Genomic DNA, 21386 nt, shown 5'->3' with positions numbered 1-21386 from the left:
CCTCAGAGTTGAGAAAAGAGACTGGAATTTATGGATATTAAGGTAGTTAGAATTTGAAGGACTGAAAGAAAGCTCTGAAGATCTGCAAAGAGGTACCCTTGGGTCTTTAGCAGAGTGGAATTTTGGCTTTTATGAGTGGAAATACCCAAGGCTGGAGAAAAGACGGTCACCAAGGAACAGGCAGAAGAATTTCCAAGAATGACACAGCTAAGAATTGTTCATGTTCCCAACAGCAAGAAAGGTAAACCTCAAAATACATGACAATCATGTAGAATCTTGTGAAGGGTACTGCCTTGGTAATTCAGATAAATTAGTTAAAGGATGCTCTGAACCCACAGGAGTATTTTAACAAGCCCTGGGTCCAAGTAACTTATCTGCACTCCAGAACAAAATTCAATGCTAGTTAAGGAATACAACTTCATCCACAATCAATATAAAGAGCAGAAATTCTGGCATACAATTAAAATATTCTATGTATGCAAAAGAAAAACACAAAACGAGAAAATATAACCCATAACCAGAAGAAAAATAAACCAATAGACACAGATTTTAAAATGTTGGATATAATGGAACTAGCAGACCTATTTTCCACATGTTCAAGAAGACAGGACAAAGATAAAAGCGTAATGAGAAGGGCTGGCCAGTTAGCTCAGTTGGTTAGTTTGGTGTTATGACACCAAAGTCAAGGGTTCAGATCCCACACTAGCCAGCCGCCAAAAAAAAAAAAAAAGCATAATGAGGAAAATGATGGAAGATATAAAAAAGACCCATATCAGACTTCTAGAGATAAAAAATACAGTATCAGAAATGAGAAGCACACCTAATGAAATTAACAGTAGATTGACACTAAAAAGAAAAGATCTGCAAATTAATGACAAAGCAATACAAATTATCCAAAATAAAGCACAGAGACTGGAAAAACAAACGAAGCCTCAGTAAGCTGTGAGATAATAACAAGCAGTCTTGCGTTACACTGGAATCCCAAAAAGGGAAGACAAAACAGAGATCTGAAGAATTAGTAGCTGAAATTTTTCCAAATTTGTTGAAAACTTTAAAATCACAGATCCCAGATACCCAACAAAACCCAAGCAGAATAAACACATTTTTAAGAGCAATGTCACAGCACATCATAATCATATTGATGAAAAACAGTGATAACAAGAAAATCTTCAAAGCAGACACAAGAAAATGATTCATTATATATGGAGGAACAAAGATACAAATGACAGCAGGCTTTTTCATCAGAAACTATGTAAACCAGAACACAATGGAGAAACATATTTAGAGTACTAAGAGAAAAATAACAATCTGTGAATCTATAATTCTTTTTTTTTTTTTGTCTTTTTCGTGACTGGCACTCAGCCAGTGAGCGCACCGGCCATTCCTATATAGGATCCGAACCCGCGGCGGGAGCGTCGCTGCGCTCCCAGCGCTGCACTCTTCCGAGTGCGCCACGGGCTCGGCCCTGAATCTATAATTCTTAACACAGAAAATATCCTTCAAAACTGAGGATAAATAAAACTTTTTTAAACAAACAAAGAGTAGGAGAATTCACTGCCATCATACCTGTACTACAAGAAATATTAAAGAAAGTGATTCAAGCAGCCCTGAGAACCTACAAGATGAAAAAATGATCCTCCTGTCAACCAACAACCATGTGAGTGACCCATTTTAAAAATGGACCCTCCAGTCGCAGCAAGCCCTCAGAAAACTGCAGCCTCAGCTAAAATTATTCATTGCAATCTAATGAGAGCTCCTATGCCAGAACCATCCAGCTAAACCACTTTCCAATTCCTGATTTCTAATAACAAACGTTTGTTGTTTGGGGCTGCTAAAATTTGGGGTGATTTGTTATACAACAATAGTTAACTACTAAAAACACTACTAACATAACTGACAATTATAGAACATTACATCCTACAACAGCTGGACACTCATTCTATTCTTCATAAAATATGTCTCAATAAATTTAAGGAAACTGACATTACACGAAGTATGTTCTCAGAACACAATGTGATTAAACTGGAAATCAATAACTGATATCTAAAAAAATTCCCCAAAATCTGGATATTAAAAAACACACCTCCAAATAACACACAGACCAAAGAAGAAATAAAAGAACACTGAAACGCTTTTTTATACCTATCAGTTTTGCAAAGACCAAAAATTTGATGATATACTCTGCTGGCCAGGTAGTAAAAGAATGGATACTCTCATTCTACTGATGAAGGAAGTGTAAATTAACATACTATATATGAAGACAATTTGGTAAAAATCTATCAAAAGTATAAATGTACATCCATTTGGCCCAATAACTCAAGGGCAATAAGAGTCAGGATCTCCTAATTTCTAATCTTTTTTACCATACCTACGAAGATATTTTCTCAAACCACAGTCCAAGAAAAAAATTTCATATTATTTCCAGGTAAGAGACAAGCTTGAAGATGTAGTCTAGCCAAGATAATAAAATTTTGTAACTTCATAATTTTCTATGTTTTGAAGAAACAGACAGAATATCAAAATCGGGGCTGATTCAAAAAATCCAGGCTGGGGCTGGCTCGTTAGCCCACTTAGTTAGAGCAAGGTACTGATAACTCCAAGGTCAAGGGTTTGGATCCCTGAACCAGACAGCTGCCAAAAAAAAGAAAAAAAGAAAAAGTCCAGGCTACATGGTTCTTCTATTAAAATGACAATATCTTAATGAAAATGAGAAATTATCTTGGTTTAAGATGTATTATGTAATAGTATTTTAATACCAGCATTAAGGCTGAATTTCTGAATTTCTCTAACTTCTTCCTAATCTCAATGCATAATCCCTTAATGCTCTCTCTAACTTTTTTTAGTCTTTTAAGAAAAAAACTTTGTGTTTTGGGGTTTTTTTGTTTTTTATTTTGGGGTTTTTGGTGGCTGGCTGGTACAGGGGGCAAAAAACTTCTTTACCTTGAGGTTTATAACTGTATTAGCTTGAATTCATTTTAGATTAGAATTAAGGTGATAAAATACATATCAAAACTTTATGTTCTATTTCTTAAAGTGGATAGCGGTACATGAACTCCATTTTACTGAAATTCTTTAAACTGTGCATATACATTTTATAAACTCCTTCCTATGTATATAAATCTGGGTGCATTAACTCATCAGCTGAGTTAAAACCCTATTCAATATTATTCCTAATAAACCTAAGCAAAGCACCACTTCCTACTTTCTCAATGAGAAATGTCCTTTAAATATAAAACATATCAAAGTTAAAAGTAAAAGGATAAAGAGATATACCATGCAAATTCTATCTAACTTAAGCATGTCTGACCAACTGTACAAATAACAAGCTAAAAGTGTGTAATTTAAAAATTAAAAAACTTGACATTACATGTTATCAGGAAAATTTACTCATGAAAGCAGATGAGGGTAGACTTCTAACACGGGTGGGCCCCTTCCCTAAAAGGAAACAGTCCTCTCCCAAAAATAAAGTAAAAAGCAATAGATTTTTCTGGAAGCACATCTACAGAAGAAAGGCTAGTTAGGTTCCTGCCCAAAGTAAATATAGCTGTAATATAGCATAGAATATTGTATTACAAATAAGTGCGTGATTAAAGGAATTAAGCATCTCATTTGAAAGCATACTTGTTCTCTGAAAGAGAAGACAGGCAATACCACTTTTTCTTCAATCTGCTATAATCAAAGTACTACTTAACTCTAAAGGAAAAAAACACTATAATGATACTCTTATTTACTCCCAAAATATACTTTATTAATATAAGTGTAGTAAGTAATACCTGTATCAAAAGCAAGATCTTTAAAGCAAAAGTAACAAGGCCCTTGGTACCTGCAATTCAGCCAAGCCAGTAATAGGCACTAGATTAACCCCTTCATGTAAAACAACCAAATACTCAAATAAAATATATGAATCAATGGTTTTCAACACGCTGGACATCAGACAATGATGGACAATAACCTCTGACAGACAGGAAGCAAACAAAGTAAGCCCTACAAGTGAAATAGCTTACTTCCTTGAGAGAGTTTCCAGGCCATGACACACCAAAGGAGTATGAGAATGAGGCCAGGAACTCCCTGAGCTGAGGAGAGAGAACTCAGAGTCTAGGAAAAGCAATGCAGCTTCATTTCATAGGACAAAGTAACAAAGAGAAAAGAATTCCAGAGAGAAATGATCCCAGATATCTACACAGTGACCCCTAAGTATTCGAGTACTTAACAGACTACTGATCAGCCCCGTAAGTGTAGGAAAACTACCCAAGGCCAGAGCTAAAAATATCTGAAAGGATTAGAAAACAGTACAACCTCACATATGGGAATGAGAATGGTATCTGTTCCCATCATCTAGACTGGAAAAACTCATAATTCATGAGGCATTAGGCAGACAGCTCAGGAGGGTCTTCCTTCAGTAGTGGAGAATAATTAGCCCCAAACTATGCAATTCTTCAGACCCACTAAACAAATCATAGAAGTAGGCCCTAAAAGGATCAAATTATTTCCAAGGGAATAACAATACACCAAAACAAAGTTCAAAAGTACTCATAAAAAGACAAAATATCAAACACCAACATGGTAAAATTCACAATATCATTCACCTAATGTCTGGAATACAAAGAAAGGGGAAAACACAACCATAATGAAGAGAATAATCAATCAATTGAAACTTGTCCAAACATAACACGTTAGAATTATTAGACAAGAACATTAGAAGTAATTGTAATAGTACTCCATAATTTAAAAGTTAAGTAGAAATACGGAAGATATTAAAAAAAAGACCCAAAGTGGACTTCTAGGATTATACACAATGTCCAGGGCTGGCCAGTTGGTTCACTTGGTTAGAGTATGGTGCTGATAACATCAAGGTCAAGAGTTCAGATCCCCATACTGGTCAGCCACAAAAAAAAAAAAAAAGAAAGAAAGAAAGAAAAATTACAATGTCTAAGATTAAAAATACATTGGATAGGATAAATAGCAGATTAGACAGGGCTGAAAAAGATTAGTGAGCCTGAAGATACAGCAATAGAAACTAACAAAAATAGGGCTGGCTGGTTAGCTCAGTTGGTCAGAGTGCAGCCTTATAACACCAAGGTCAAGGGTTGGGTTCCCTATACCAGCCAGCTGCCAAAAGAAAAGAAAAGAAACTAACAAAAATAAAATACAAAGAAGAAAAAACAGACTCCAAAAAATGAAAATAGCATCACCAAGCTATGCTTCAAGCAACCTAATATATACATATAACTGGAGTCCCCAAAAGTGGAGAAGGGTAGAAATAATGTTCAAATTTGCTAAAAATTATAAAACCACAAATTCTTGAAGCTCAATAAACCCAAAGGAAGATGGGGGGGGAGGGGGAGGAAAGATACACTAAGGCACATCATAACCAAATTGCTCAGAACAGGGGTAAAGAGAAAATCTGAAAAGCAACCACAGAAAAATACACATTAAGTACAGAGAAGCAAAGATAAGGATGACAGCAGATTTCTCTTTGGAAACAATGCAAACATGCAGATATGGGCACAACTTTTTTGAAGTACTAAAAGAGAAAACTGTCCACCAAGAATCCTATATCCAGACAAATTATCTTTCAAAATCAAAGGCAAAAAAGCAAAATAAGAACATACTCAGACATACAAAAAAATTGAAAGAATATATCACTAGCAAACCTGCATTACAAGAAATGTTGAAGGAAGTCCTTCAAGCAAAAGAAAAATTATACCAAGAAGAAATAGAAACTTACAGAAAGGAACAAAGAACACTGCAAATGGTAACTAGATGGGTAAGTCTGTTTTTAGTTTTTTTTTAATATTTAAATCTCTTTTAAAAATTATTAACTGTGTAAATAAAAATAACAATACATTTGGAGGTTTGTAATATATGTAAAAGTAAAATACATGAGAACAATAGGATTAGGCTTGGAGGGAAAAAACAGAAGCAAACTATTATAAGGTCCCTGTACTACACATGAAGTAGTATACTATAAGTAGAAGTAGATTGCGATAAGTTAAAGATATATACTTTAAACCATAAAGCAACCAGTACAATAACAGAAGAGTTACAGCTCATAAACCAACAAAGGAGATAAGATGGAGACATAAAAAATACTCAATCCAAAAGAAGGCATAAAAGAAGAAAAAGGAAAACAAAGAACAGATGGGATAAATAGAAAAAAAAATGACAGACTTTAACTATATCAATAATCAGTTTACAGAAAAAAGAAAGAATATATTTTGAGTTGAATAGAAGTGAAAACATGTCAAAAATGCGGGATGCCTCTAAAACTGTACTGAGAGGGAAATTTATAGCATTAAAGCTCATTAGAAAAGCAGAACTACCACCAATCAATCATCTAAGCTGCCACCTTAAGAAACCAGAAAGAGATGAGAAAATTAAGACCAAGACAAAAAAGAAGGAAGAAAAGAATAAAGAACAGACATCAATAAAATTAGGAACAGGGAAAAAAAAAAAACAGAAAAATCAATAAAATCAAAGGCTGGTTCCTTGAAAAAACAACAAAAGTAATGAAGAAATGAAAAAAAGAATACCATTATATACCCTACAGACACTGCAAGAATACGGAAATATTACGAACAACATTTTGTAGATGTTAAATTCAACAACTGAGATGAAATGGACAAATCCAATGAGAAATTCAAACTGCCAAAGACCACATGAGGGGGGAAAAAAAGCAAACTGAATAAATACTATACACTAAAGAAATTTAATTTCTTAAAAACCTTCCAACAATAAATATTTCAAACCTATATTGCTTCACTGACAAACTGTATCAAATATTTAAGGGAAAAAAAGTCATATTTTACACAAACTCTTAAAAAATATAGAAGAGGAGGGAGCCCTTCCAAATTCATTTATAAACCAGCCTTATCCTGATACAAAAATCAGACAAAGACATTACAAAAGAATGTAATGTATTATATCACAAAAGAATGTTATGTACTACTACCATAGAAGTCTCCCTTATCAGAGATTTCACTTTCTAAAGTTTCAGATACTCACCATGGTCAACCATAGTTTGAAAATATTAAATGAGGGCCGAGCCCGTGGCGCACTCGGGAGAGTGCAGCGCTGGGAGCGCAGCGACGCTCCCGCCGCGGGTTCGGATCCCATATAGGAATGGCCGGTTCACTCACTGGCTGAGTGCCGGTCACGAAAAAGACAAAAAAAAAAAAAAGAAAAGAAAATATTAAATGAAAAGTTCCGGATATGAACAATTCATAAGTTTTAAATTGCACACTGTTCTGAATCGCATGATGAAACTTCACACAGTCCAGCTCCATCCCACCCAGGATGTGAATCTTCTCTTTGTCCACTGTATCCATACCGTTATGTACTACCAGCCCATTAGTTACTTAGTAGCTCTCTTGGTTATCAGATCAAAAAAACACAGTACACATAGGGTACTAATCACGGTTTCAGGCGTCCACTGGGGGTCTTAGAATGTATCCCCTATGGATAAGTAGGGACTACTATACAGTCCAATATTCCTCTTGAACACAGATATAAAATTCCTTTTATCAAAATACTAGCAACTTAAATCCAGCAATACACAAAAAGCATAATACGTGATGATCGAATGGAGTTTATACCGGAATGCAAGACTGTTTCAGTATTCAAAAATTATTCCATGTAATTCACCATATCAAGAAATTAAAAAAGAAAAATCACACTATTATCTTAACAGATTCATAAAAGCATTTGACAAAATCCAATATCCATTCCTGATAAAAACTCTTAGCAAACAAAGAGAAGACAAAATCCTCAATCTGATAACGACATCTACAGAAAACCTACAATTAATATCATACTTAATGATAAAAGACTTAATTCTCTTCCTCCAATATCAGGGACAAGACAAGAATGTTCACACTCACCACTTCCACCCAGCATTATGCAGGAGGTTCTGGCCAGTATAATCAGCAAAACATAAATAAATAAAAGGCACTAAGATTTGGAAAGAAGTAAAACTATCTTTATTCATACTCAACATGCTCATCTATATAGAAAATCCACTTAAATCTACAAAAAGCCATTAGCTACAGCTAACAGCTGTATGACTTTGGTTATGTTGCTTTCCTGCAACTACATTTTACTGATGTAGATAATAATATCAATACCTAGGGCTTGCTGAGAATGTTAAATGAGATAAGTGTAAACTGCTGATACATAATAAGCACCCAATAAGAGAATCTACAGATTAACTACTAGAAGAGACTTCAGAAGGTTACTTTATCAATATACAAAAATCAATAGCATTTGAAAATTTTTATAATATAAAATATTAGAAAAATCAATATCAACAAGCAATTAGAGTAATTTTTTACATGATGCCATTTATAGTATAAATAAAAATAATAAGGTATTCAGGAACAAATCTAACAAAAAATACACAAAATCTTTATGGAGGAAATTATTTTATTGAAAGAAAAAATAACTTAAACTACAACCCTTAGGGATACGCTGTTTTAATACTACATAGATATTGCTTTGGTTTGAAAGTGTTTCCCCTCCAAAATTCATGTTGAAACTGAATCCTCATTTGGTGATATTAAGATGTAGGGGTCCACAGGATGTAGATATTGTACAAATGTTTCTAAATCCCTTCACTTCATTTCTATGTTTTTTTTTTTTTAATTAAAGGTAGTTGGGTCCCAGATGGGAAGCCCCCCACAATAAAGTCTGTCAGTATTTGGATTTAAAAAAAAAAAGATGTGGGGTCTTTGGGGAAATGATTAAATCATGAGGCTTCTGCCCTCGGGAAGAGATTAGTGCCTTATAAAAAGGCTGGAGGAAACTAGCTTGGGTCCTTTTAACTCTTCCACTCTTCCACCAGGTGAAAACACAGCATTTGTCCTTTTTGCCCCTTCTACCATGTGAAGATACAGTAAGAAGTCCTGCCCAACGCTGCCTCAAGACTCTGCTCTCCAAATTCCAGTGCAGCACTTCTTGGTTGCCCAAGGCTCAAGTTGGCCCAGGTATGGTTTGGGACACACTCAGGAAGGCCCAAGAGATAAACCTCGGTAGTTTCCACATGGTTATAATTCTGCACGTACACAGAGTACACAAGCTATGGAGGCATGGCTTCCTCCTCCATGGCTTCATCCTTATATTTCAAAGGATGCCCCAGGACAGAGCAGAGAACTGCCTCTGAGGCAAAACTGCTGCAGAGAGTCCCCACAAAGAGCTCTAATGGAATTATGGGGCCTAGTAGAGTTATAGGGATAGGGCTTCCTCCAGGACCCCAGAACTGTAGAACCACCAACATGCAACTCCAGCCTGGGAGAGGCACAGTTACCTGACTCCAGCCAGTGAGAAGTGTGGCCAGCCAGGACTGTGCAACTTCCAGCAAAGCAGTGGGGGTGGGACCACCAGGAGCCTTGAGGACCCAACCTCCACCCCAGTGTGTCTAGAAAGCAGAACAAGGAGTCAAAGAAGACTATTCTCAAGGCTTAAGATTTATTGTTGTTTGCCTTGCTGAGTTTTTGACTTACCTTGGATGTCATTCCTTTCTTCTTGCCTATTTCTCCCTTTTGGAATGGAAATGTCTGTGCTGTGCCTGTCCCACCATTATGTCTCGGAAGCACATAACTTGTTTGACTTCACAGGTTCACAGCTGGAGAGTAATTTGGCACAGAATGAAACACACCTTTGAGGATCACCCATATCTGACTTAAATATATCTAGATGAGACTTTGGACTTAACGCTTTCGAGATGGTGCTTGAACAAGTTAAGACTTTGGGGCTATTGGGATGGAATATTTGATATATAAGAAAGACATGAATTTGGGGGGTGGGGAGGGAAGAAGCAGAATGCGATAGTCTGAATGTGTGTCCCCTCCAAAATTTATGTTGAAACTTAATATCCACTGTAGTGGTATTAAAAGGTGAGGCCTTTTGAAAGTGATTAAATCATAATGGCTCCACCTTATAAAGGTGCCTCATAAAATAGCTGACGGCAACTACCTTAGACCTCTCTTGCCCTTTTTGCCTTTCGGCTATGTGAGAATGCCACAAGAAGGCCTTCACCAGAAACCAAACGTCAGAGCCTTGATCTTGGACTTCCCAGCCTCCAGACTGTAAGGAATAAATTTCTATTCTTTATAAATTACCTAGTCTCAGGTATTTTCTTATAGCAGCACAAACGGACTAAGACAGATGGCAATTTATGTATTCTATTGTAAAGTATTCCGTTGCATGATTAAACCACAGTTTACTAATTTCATTTTTTGCAATTTTTCCATTTCAAACAGTATTACAATGAATATCCCTGTACATGTCTCCTTCTGCAATATAGTCAAATTCAATGTGATTCCAATCAATATCTAACTGGAGTTTTCCACGTAACTTGACAAGCTGACCTTGAAATTCGAATGAAAGAGTTAGGGAGCACGAATAGCCAAAATCCTTTTGAAAAGTAATAATAAGCAAATCCTGCCATATGAAGATTTATTTTAATGTTTTAATAATTAAAGTAGTAAGATATTGTTGCAAGAGACATATCAGTACAACAGAGAGCTTAGAACACACATAGAAGTTGGTATGTGACACAGGTTGCACTATAGATTAATAGAGGAAAAGTGTTCAATAAATGGTGCTAGAACAACTGGATCTTCATACTGAAAAAGATAAAATTAGATCTCAATTTCATATTATATGTAAAAATAAATTCCAAAGACATAAATATGAAGTCTAAAACCTTAAATCTTTTAGAAGAAAACATATAAGCATTTTTAAACAAGTATGAAGATTTCTTTTAAAAAATACAAATAATACCAACTGTAGAAGAAAAACTACATTTTTAATTTAAAGCCTTTTACAACACTATTTTGTATTAAAAAGTGGAAAGAGAAGCCACAGACTGTAAGATGAAATTAGGAATCCATATAACCAAGGATCAGTATCTGGAATGCATATAGCATTCTTAAAAGTCAAACAGATAAAAGAAAAAAAAAAAAATAGAAAACAGGCAAAGAATATGAACCAGCAGTTCACAAAGGAAGAAGACCAAATGGCCCTAAAACATATGAAAAGATGCTTAACTTTACTAATAGGAGAATGCCAATTTTAAAAATATGTTTATGTCCACCAGATTGGCAAAAAATGTGTGTGTGTGTGTGTGTGTGTGTGTGTGTGTGTGTGTGGTGTAACCAAATTTTGATAAGTAGAAAACAAGAATTCATTCCTAGTGATGATATAACTGGGAGTAAACTACATCAACAACTTGAGAACAATTCTTAAGTATCTAGAAATGCTGAAGAGTAGAACACTCTAACACCCCAGCTATTCCCCTCCTAGGAATCTATCCTAAAGATATTCTAATCCATCCATACAAAAATACATGCAAGACTGTTCAGTACAGCCCTTTTGGAAGCAATGAAAAATGTATAGCATCTGTTTGTTCCTCTGCAAAGAAATAGATATGTAAACTATGGTTTAGTCATACATGAAATACTTAATAGTAGTTAGTGAACTAGTCTATATTAACAACTTGGTAAGTGAAAAAGGCAAACTGCAAAAAGATTCATACAAGACAGAATCATTTATGTATAATTTTAACACTAAAACAATTACTCATATACTGTTTAAACGTGATAAAAGTACAAAAACTTACATGGATATGGCACAGAAATTTTAGGATAATGGTAAACTCTGGTGAGGGAAAGAGAAAGGAAGGGAAAGGAAGACTGAAAGCAGTTCTAAAGCAAACATGACAAAAGGTTAACATCTACTAATCTGCGTAACGAGTACAAAGGTTTCTGCTATATTATTTTTATACTTTTCTGTACATTCAAATTGTTTCACAGTTGTAAAGTTTTTTAAAAGAGTTTTACAATGAGGCCGGCCCGTGGCTCACTCAGGAGAGTGCGGTGCTGATAACACCAAGGCCACGGGTTCGGATATTATATAGGGATGGCCGGTTTGCTCACTGGCTGAGCGTGGTGCTGACAACACCAAGCCAAGGGTTGAGATCCCCTTACCGGTCATCTTTTAAAAAAAAAAAAAAAAAAAGGAGTTTTACAATGATAAAAAAAAGATTAGAAAAAATAATTAAGACCTAACAAGACTTCCAAATTGCTCTTTTGTAGTTAAACTTCATCACAATGAAGAGGACTAGAAATCACACTTCCAGATGAAGTAAAATCTTATGTCTACACTATTTCTAGTAAACTAGCAATGAAAAAAAGTACAAGGAACGCAAATGAAAAAGTCCTTCAGCTCTTCTTCCTTCAAGCTCTTAGATCATGAAGAGTGTTGTATTCCTTTGTTTCAACTGGTGACTTAAGAGATGAATACTGCTGCAGAGAAAATTATAGGTTCACAGGGAAGAAAATTTCACAAGTACTTCATGCAAGTATATACATACATAATTTAAGAGACTCGTTCTTTTTTTTTTTTTTTTTTTTAAAGATGACCAGTAAGGGGATCTTAACCCTTGACTTGGTGGTGTCAGCACCACACTCTCCCAAGTGAGCCAACCAGCCATCCCTATATAGGTATCCAAACTCACGGCCTTGGTGTTATCAGCACCACACTCTCCCAAGTGAGCCACAGGCCGGCCCCTAAGGGATTCGTTCTAACATCCTCTCTACAAAACCACAAAATATGGTACAATTAACCAATTTGCTAAAATCTCAATATGTGAGGATATAAATAATAGACTAGGCACAGGTCTTCATCACCAAACCTTTAATGTTATTTGTAGGGGTACAAGCTAGGGATAAAAAAGAAATTTGAAGTCAGAAAGTGAAATCCTGCACTATGTTCTCATACCTTTCTTATGCTACTGGAGTTTTGCCCCTAGAGATGAGTTTCATTCACAGTGAGAGTAAAACTCACACTGAACTTTGCAGAACAAGGTACAATAAGAAACTTCAAGAACAGGAATGTACACAGTGAGCTAAAAAAAAATAATGGAGAGGATCCCACAGAGCAACAAAAACAATAAGCTTGGCAATGTAGGTAGAGGTCATGTTGAAGAAAACTTTGACACCCAGCTAATGGCTCTAGACTTTAGTCTATAAACAGTGGGAAGCTATTTAAGCAAAAGAGTGACATACGTAAAGCAGAATTTTATGAGTGAAAGTTAGACAGAACTGTGAAATTATTACAGGCAGGAAAACAGTATATCATCACAGAATAGATTATGATGAGATAAAGGCTTGAACTAAGGTGACAGCAGAGAACGAAAAGAAAAAATCTGACATAAAACAAAAGAACAGGTCTTGGTACCAAACATGAGCAGAGAGAAAGAGAAGAATCAAGAATGATACCGTATTAGTCCATTTCTGCTGCTTATAACAAAATACCTGAAACTGCATAATTTATAAGAAAACTAAGTGTATTGCTTACAGTTTCAGAAACTGGGAAGTCCAAATTCCAGGGAACACATCTGGTGAAGGCGTTGGTGGTGACAATAATGCAAGGGCCTCGCATGGCAGAATGGCAGAAGCAGAGAGTGAGCTAACCTCGGTCAATTTCTTTTAAGGTCATCAGAACCACACCCATGACAACCATTAATCTATCAACTTATTACTCAGTGAATGGATCAATCCATTCATTAAACACAGTCGTCACAATCTAATCACCTCTTCAAGACTCCACCTTTCAATTACCATAATAGAATTTCCCACACTCCCAACAGTCACAGTAGGCATCAAGCTTCCTCCCATACTGGAGTATTTTGAAGTAGATATCAGATATCTTATAATTTAATTTGTAAATATTTGCTGGGGGGTTTTTTTTTTTGTTTTTTGCAGCTGTCTAGTACTGGGATCTGAACCCTTGACCTTGCTGTTACAACACCATGTTCTTTGGAGGGATCAACTGAGCCAACCAGCGCCCTAATTTGTAAATATTTGAATAAGTGCCTCAGCAAAGAGATATGAACTCTAAAATAAAACACAACTTAAATGTCCATCAGTGGATGAATAGATAAACAAAATGTGGTGTATACATACAATGGAATGTATTCAGCCTTAAAAAGGAATGAATCTCTGATAGCATGCTGCAATATGGATAAACTTTGAATTACCCAAAGAAATCAGCAGTTTTCACTGAGGTCAAGGGTTCAGATCCCTGTACTGGTCAGCCACCCCCCACCCACCCCCAAAAAAGAAAAGAAATCAGCAGTTTACAAATGGATAACTCCTTTTAAGAAGAGACAAGACAATGTTGAAGATGAAGCCCACAGCGGCAGAACATCTACATCATTTTGCAAGGAAAAAAATTAATCTTGTTTGTGCCCTGATTGAAGAGTACTGATGATTAACAGCAGGAACAACAGCCAATACCACAGACATCTCAACTGGTTCAGCTTACACAATTCTGACTGAAAAATTAGAGTGGAGCAAATTTTCTGCTCAGTGGGTGCCAAAACTGTTGCCAGGTCAGCTGTAGACAAGAGCAGAACTTTTCACTGGAAATTTTTAACAAGTGGGATCAAAACCCTGAAGCATATTTTTGAAGAACTGTAACGGGAGATGAAACATGGCTTTACCAGTACAATCCTGAAGTCAAAGCACACTCAAAGCCATGGCTACCAAGAGGTGGAAATGGTCCCGTCAAAGCAAAAGCAGACCAGTCAATAGCAAAGGTCATGGCAACAGTTTTTTGGGATGCTCAAGGCATTTTGCTTGTTGACTTCCTGGCGGACCAAAGAACAATAACACTTTATTAGGAGAGTGTTTTGAGAAAGTTGGCAAAAGCTTTAGCAAAAAACACCTGGGAAAGCTTCCCCTGCAAGTCCTGCTCTACCACAAAGCGTTCCCGCTCATTCCTCTCATCAAACGGGGGGCAATTTTGTGAAAGTTTCAATGGGAAATCATTAGATATTCCCCTTATAGTCCTGATTTGGCTCCTTCTGACTTCTTTTTATTTCCTGATCTTAAAAAATCTTTAAAAGCCATCCATTTCTCTTTAGCTAATAGTGTAAAAAAGACTGCATTGACATAGTCTCCAGGATTCTCAGTTCCTTACGGATGGACTAAAAGGCTGGCATCAGCACTTACAAAAGTGTTTACTGTTGTTTGGGCTTTTTTCACTGAAAAAGATTTTCAATTTTATTTTGGGGGTGAACCTACCCACCAAAAATTAAACCTGGGCAGTGACATGCCTCTCTCATTGCAAGGATTACCAGTCAGTACCTTGAGAATGTGACGATTATGCATTCATTCCCAAATATGTGTTTGTCCTTAGATGAACCAATAAATTTAATTTATTAATCTGTAAAACTGAGACAGACCCTGGACTTACCAAATAAAAACACACAGCCTAAAACAAAACAATGCTTCCAACTAACAGAAAAGTGTTTTGAACTTGTCCAAAACCAGCCTACATGAGCTTATACTGAGAAATAAAGTTTATATTTTTTATTTTATCTTTTAATTCCATTTTTCTACAAACTTTTTGAAGTCCCACCGTATAGCTATTAATACGTAGTTTCCACAGGCTTTGTGATCCCATCTCAAAAATGAATCCTCAATTGTTTTCTTCCTATGGTTTGCATATCTGCTAATATCTTACCACACTCATTATATCAATACTACTAAATCAAAAATAACTGAATCCTTCCCAAATTTCTATAATTGTAAATTTTAAAATTAAATACTAATACAGTCATGATGGATCCAAGATTTTTCTCCATCCCCAATCACACAATATCCTACACTCAACAGTCAGACAACTATGAAAAGGATTAACGCACAGCAGGATTTCTTTTCTTTAATGAAGAACAGAAATACAGACAAAAATGGGATCTTTACTCTAAAAGTGACTAAACAATGGAATTTACAAATTTTTATGGCAATTAGAACAACAAACCTCAAAATCAACACATCTTCAATCTTTAGCAACCTAAAAGGATTTTTTTTTAATATCAAAAACTGAGAGGGCCGAGCCCGTGGCGCACTTGGTAGAGTGCTGCGCTGGGAGCGCGGCAACGCTCCCGCCGCGGGTTCGGATCCTATATAAGAATGACTGGTGCACTCACTGGCTGAGTGCCGGTCACGAAAAAACGACAAAAATAAATAAATAAATAAAAAATAAAAAATAAAAAATAAAAAAAAACTGAGAAAAGTTAAATATATTCTGTCCATGCCAGGGTAGGCCAGCTTTGCCCACCAGGAACACTGTTACAATTTGTTGATGATTTCCAGTTCTAAAAAGGTTTGAGAGGCAGCCTTTTAGCCTGTACTGCTGGCCAACATCACCTACGCCTCTTGAGGCAGATTAGGTATGTAGCCATGAAGAATTAATCTATCCAACCCCAAGGAGTTGTAAAAATTTCAGAATAATCACATGTCCACAATACTGTTTATTGTTTCATCTTGCCCTTTATGAAACTGGACATGGCAACTGCTGGCACACACTGGCAATAGCTCTGTGCTTCAGAGTGTGATAATAATAGACCGTTAAATACCTATTTAACAACTCATAAAGGTAGCCAGACTAAGAGAAAAATAAGTATCTATGAGATGTCAGTAAAGGCAAATGCCATGAGATTAGGATGTGGACTATCTACAGCCTGGATGTCCTAAGTATGTATAAGTACTTCAAAGAAATTCACTGACATATTTCTGCTCCTACGCTAAAGCATCACAATTAAGAGATAAGACTTGCATCTCATTCACAACAACTTGACAATTACCACCAGGTTCCAAAAGTCAGGGAAGAATCAATATTATTTCCTACTTTCATGTTCTTTGGAGGGATCTCCTAAATGCTAACCTAGTCCAAGAAGTTAAAATGTCTAAATATCAATAAAGGATTGTTCCAACTCCTCTATGTTTTGATGTCCCTCTTAAATTTAAAAAAGCAAACAAACACCCCACAGTATTGAACAGAAGAACCAATAAGAATGCTATTTAGTGAGGCAGTAGAGAGAAGTAGTTGAGCGGTCAGGCTCTGGAGCCAGCATGCCTACTTCACTACCTGTGTGATCATGAGCAAGTTTTTTAACTTTGTGCCCCACTTCCCTCTCCTGTACAATGCGAATAACAACAGTAACAATCTTTGAGTTTTTGAAGATTACATGAAGTAAATTATGTAAAGCAGTTAGAATTTGACCACTTTTAACCAAATAGATGGGTAAAAATCCAAAATTTTAATAACACTCTATTGATGAGGCTACTGGAAAAAAGTCTCAGACACTGATTAATACTAAATCTTAGGGAGAGTAATTTGGAAACCCCATTTTTGAGAATCTATCTCATTGGTATTCTTGTACAGGTGGGAAAAGACAGGTATACCAGGATTTTTTGTTTCACACTGAAAGCCCAAATACCCTTCAAAAGAGGATTAAATCCAGAATGGCTTGCCCTGCCCATTCTGTGAATACAATTCAGCAGTTTTAAAAAAAACAGAATGAGGACACTAATTTACTGATATGAAAATACACCTAAGATAAGTGAAAAATGCAAGACGTAGAACGGTGTATAGAATGTTACCTTTTGCATAAAAAGAGACTGAAAAACTAGGAAACAGAGTCATCCTTGGTTGGTTTGCATGAAGAGAAACCAGCAACAGTAGGAAGAACTGGGCAGATAGGAGACCTCACGGGAGGAAAACTTCAAACTGTGTGTCTTTTTATTTTCACTTATTTATTTTTGCTTTTTTAGCTATATGAATATTTTACCTATCCAAATGTTAAATTTTAAAAAGTATTTCTAAAGGATCAGGCATACAGTTCAAGATCTCAAATGTTAGCCGTAATTATTGTTATTATTATCAGCAAGTTCAAAATATCTTTCTGAAGTCTTTTTCTTACTCCCTCTGCACAGAAGCCTCTTCTCCCTCTTCTAACTTCCAGACTACTAGTTTAAAAATTTATCACTTTCTACTCTAGTGTAAATGGATTAACCAGGTAAGTCAACGATTCATTCATTTTTAATATCAAAGGAGCCCTGTTTGCATATAGGAGGTACATTTTGGAGTAAGAAGAACCTACAAGAACTCCAAAGAAGAAAAAAGTCACCCTTTCTAAAAAAGATTATACTCTATCATTAATTATAAGAACTGAAAATTGAAAAAGTTAAATAACCAGATTTGCTAGTGTTCTTTCAACTACTGCCCAGCCAAACTTTCCTCTTTCACTTAGTTTTTCCTTTTTTCCCAGGACTTTCCCTGACATTGACATCATGTCCCAAGTCAAGACCCTACAGGTACCAACTTTTTAACCCACTACAGATTATCAAATGTTGCCTTTCGTCATAAGTCCCAACACCTGATGTTATCGCTCCTGTCAAAAATGCACGTTCCTGTCAAAGTGCATTTGAGTGTCTCCTTTTAGACAGGTGTCCACATATTACTCAGTGAATACAGTGCCCTTAACTGGAGAAGATCGAACACTTGATTCCTAATTCACTCAGTGTTTTGTTTGTTCTTCTGATATAGAGAGTATTCCATAACCGACTGCTCAGTAGCCAAATTCTAGATGTCATTCCAGCACACCAAATACTCCACTGACAGCGCAACAGTCACTTTTCATGCAGGCCCCTCCCCTTCCCTTCTCCAATCCCTAGCAGCTCAAGCGCTCCTTCCCTCCTACTGACAGACACGCTAACAGTTCAGAAGCCCTTTTCCCCAAGCGTCCTTCCCTGCAGTTGCAAGACCACCTCCCCAACTCTCATCATCCCGCGACCCAATTCGGTACCCAATACCACCCGCCTCCCAACCAATCCAAATCACATCCTAAGCCTCTTCGTAAGAACCAGGCAGCTTTACAGTCTTTCCCAACAAGTGCACAATTGACAACTCGACACCAGACTCCCCAGGTATCCCTTTCCTCCTCCTCTCTCCCCTACTACCCCACGCACTGGCTCTTTTATCACTATCACTCACCCGCCCTGGCTTCCCCGAAAATTCACAGCTCCGTTCCCTAAACGTGCTCTACGCTCTCCGCTCTCCCCGCTCCCCACCACTGACAGCTCAGTCACCTCCATCCCCATGTGGCTGCATCCTCCCCCACACCCTTCCCATGACAGGCTCAGGATCGGATCCCAGTTCCCACCCCCCAGACCTCCCCGGACCCCGGGCTGAGTCGCCCGCGATGTCCCCCACCCGAGGTCGCCTCCGCGGGGGGAGGGCCCCACTCACCCGCTCTCTCTCATCACGTTGCTGTCCCCGCAGTCACAGGCGCCCCCGGCCTGGCTGCGGAACATGTTGAAGTCGTGCCCGGTGTGGTCGCCCTGGTGGAAGCACTCGGCGCACAGTGACATGCAGGGGGAGATGCCACACGTCCGACAGCGGTAGGCCACGAAGTTGGCTGTCCAGACCAGGCCGCACAGCGCCGCGGGGTCGTAGGCCCGCACCGCCGCGCAGAACTCGTCGTAGCCGCCGCCGCCCGCCAGAAGGCACTTACACCACTCCAGGGCCTCCTCCTCAGCCGCCCCCGGAGTGCCCCCGCCGCCGCCCGCCGCTGCCTCCTCGCCGCCCGCAGCCGCGGCCAGCGGCCGCTCGGCGCTCAGCACCCGCTCCAGCAGCGCCTGCAGCTCCTCAGCACCTGCCCGGTTGTCCGGACGGCTGAGGGCCGCCTTCAGGTGCGCGGCGGTGGCCGCCTTGTCAAGGGACATCCCGGGTGCGGGCAGCTCAGGCTGGGGCGGCTGCGGCTCCCCGACGGCCGCCGCGGCCGCCGCCGCCGCCATGATGAGAGCTCAGAATTTGGAGAGTCCAGGACTGGCCGCTCCACCCGGGAGGGTGGGGGAATTGACTGCTGCGATTGCTCAGCCCGCCCAGCTCTCGCGATACCCCGGAGCTGCGGCGCACCTCCGCCTGTGTCCCCGCCCCTGCACACGCCCCCTCGGGCTGCGGTGCCTTCTCCCCGCCAGACTCGCTGGGGATTCGCCTCTTCCCTTCCCCCCACCTCTTGGCTATCAAATTTCCAAGTTGAGAGCTACTGAAATAAGGGACTTGCCTCAAAGAAAATCTTTTATAAGGGCAACTTTTTCTTTATTTGTCTGGACTCCAGGAATTATACACAGCATCTTTCAGATGTATTTTAGGCATCTGCATTTCAAGTTGCAGGTTCCCACGTTTGTCAAAGCCTTGATTACAACATTTTTACTACTGTTATTGAAGCAGCCTCTTAATTTTTTCCCCTGAATCATTCTTATCCTCACACTATTACCAGGTTAATGTTCCAAAGTACATTCTTTAGAAGACTAAAGTACATTCATACCGTCACTCTCCTGTTCAAAATCTTTAGTGAGCCCAAAAGCCAAATTCCTTAAATCTTCTCTCAAAACCCACCGTCACCACAAGTTTCCTAGCCTTATCTTATATTTATTTTATTTCCATCCTTATCTCCTGATGGTACTCCAAGTTTGCCATATGAAAGAGACCAATGGGCCTGTTTTCTGAAGATGCTTTACCATGTCCTGCCTTTGGGTCTTTATTGATCCTAGTTCCTACCGTCATACTCACCCCACACCCCTATTCTAGCAATGTCTGCCCATGTCATTTCCTTTCTTTAAAAAAAAAAAAAGGCTCTGAACTTACTCCATGATATAACTGCCTTGAGCTATAAAAATCTCACCCCCACCCCACTACTAATTGGTAAATTTCTTAAAGGCAAAGAATGCGTCTTCTTCATCATTACCTGTAAGTGCTCAAATATTTGTCTTATTATCGTTGTTAAATGGAACATATTGCAATAGATAACACTTCTTGAATATCTAGTATGTGCCAGCTCTTTATGTTATTTCTTTTAATCTGCTCAATAACCCTAAGAAGTAAGTACTGTTAGAGGAAACTAAAACTTAAGGAGGTGATTTATGTGCTCAAAACACACAGCAGGTAATTAAATGAACTATGACTAGAACCCAGGTCTATCTGATTCCAGAGCCCTGCTCTTTCTACCACAGCAATGTTTTCCAAACTTGCCTGATCCTAAGAATTACCTAAAGCTCTACTCACAAAAACAGATTCTCAGACCCCATCTCAGACCTAAGGAATCAAAATCTCCAGAGGTTATACTGCCCTATATAAAAAAGCATGAATCTTGAAAGAGATCATCATTAATGATCCTTCCAGAACTGAAAATCTACATCTTGTTAAGTTTCCGTAGCTTACCCACAGAGTGCTGAAAGTGTTGTACAAATAACTTAGTAACACATAACAGAGCACAACCAAGAATTTAAAAAAACCATAGAAGGAGCAATCCAAGGAAAGAGAACAACAATGTTTCCAACCCATAACCCAGTGTTACAAATGAATTGAACATAATTAAAACATGCTACTTTAAGTGTCCCTGGCCTTCTAAAATAGTAAAGCATTTCACAGTCATTATTTAACAGTGATAAATGATTTAAAATTTGCTCAATAATTCTCTTTATGAATCACCAAATTATAAACCAAATAAAATCCAGAAACATCTTCAAACTATG

At 38.0% G+C, this 21386-nt stretch overlaps 1 protein-coding gene across 3 annotated transcripts in view; it reads right to left on the bottom strand.

Annotated features, from left to right (window-relative positions):
• Window positions 1-19698, bottom strand: part of UBR3 (ubiquitin protein ligase E3 component n-recognin 3) — a 233502-nt gene extending 213804 nt beyond the window's left edge. For all 3 annotated transcript variants that reach the window (XM_063088738.1, XM_063088752.1, XM_063088745.1), the window contains exon 1: window positions 19099-19698. In XM_063088738.1, coding sequence (XP_062944808.1) covers window positions 19099-19646 — 548 coding nt within the window. In that variant the 5' untranslated portion in view covers window positions 19647-19698. The remainder of the gene's footprint in view (window positions 1-19098) is intronic.
• Window positions 19699-21386: the final 1688 nt, after the last annotated feature.

The sequence above is a fragment of the Cynocephalus volans genome, chromosome 1 (genome assembly GCF_027409185.1).
Source record: "Cynocephalus volans isolate mCynVol1 chromosome 1, mCynVol1.pri, whole genome shotgun sequence".
In the NCBI taxonomy this organism is placed as follows: Eukaryota; Metazoa; Chordata; class Mammalia; order Dermoptera; family Cynocephalidae; genus Cynocephalus; species Cynocephalus volans.
This window is presented reverse-complemented; position numbering and strand designations above follow the sequence as displayed.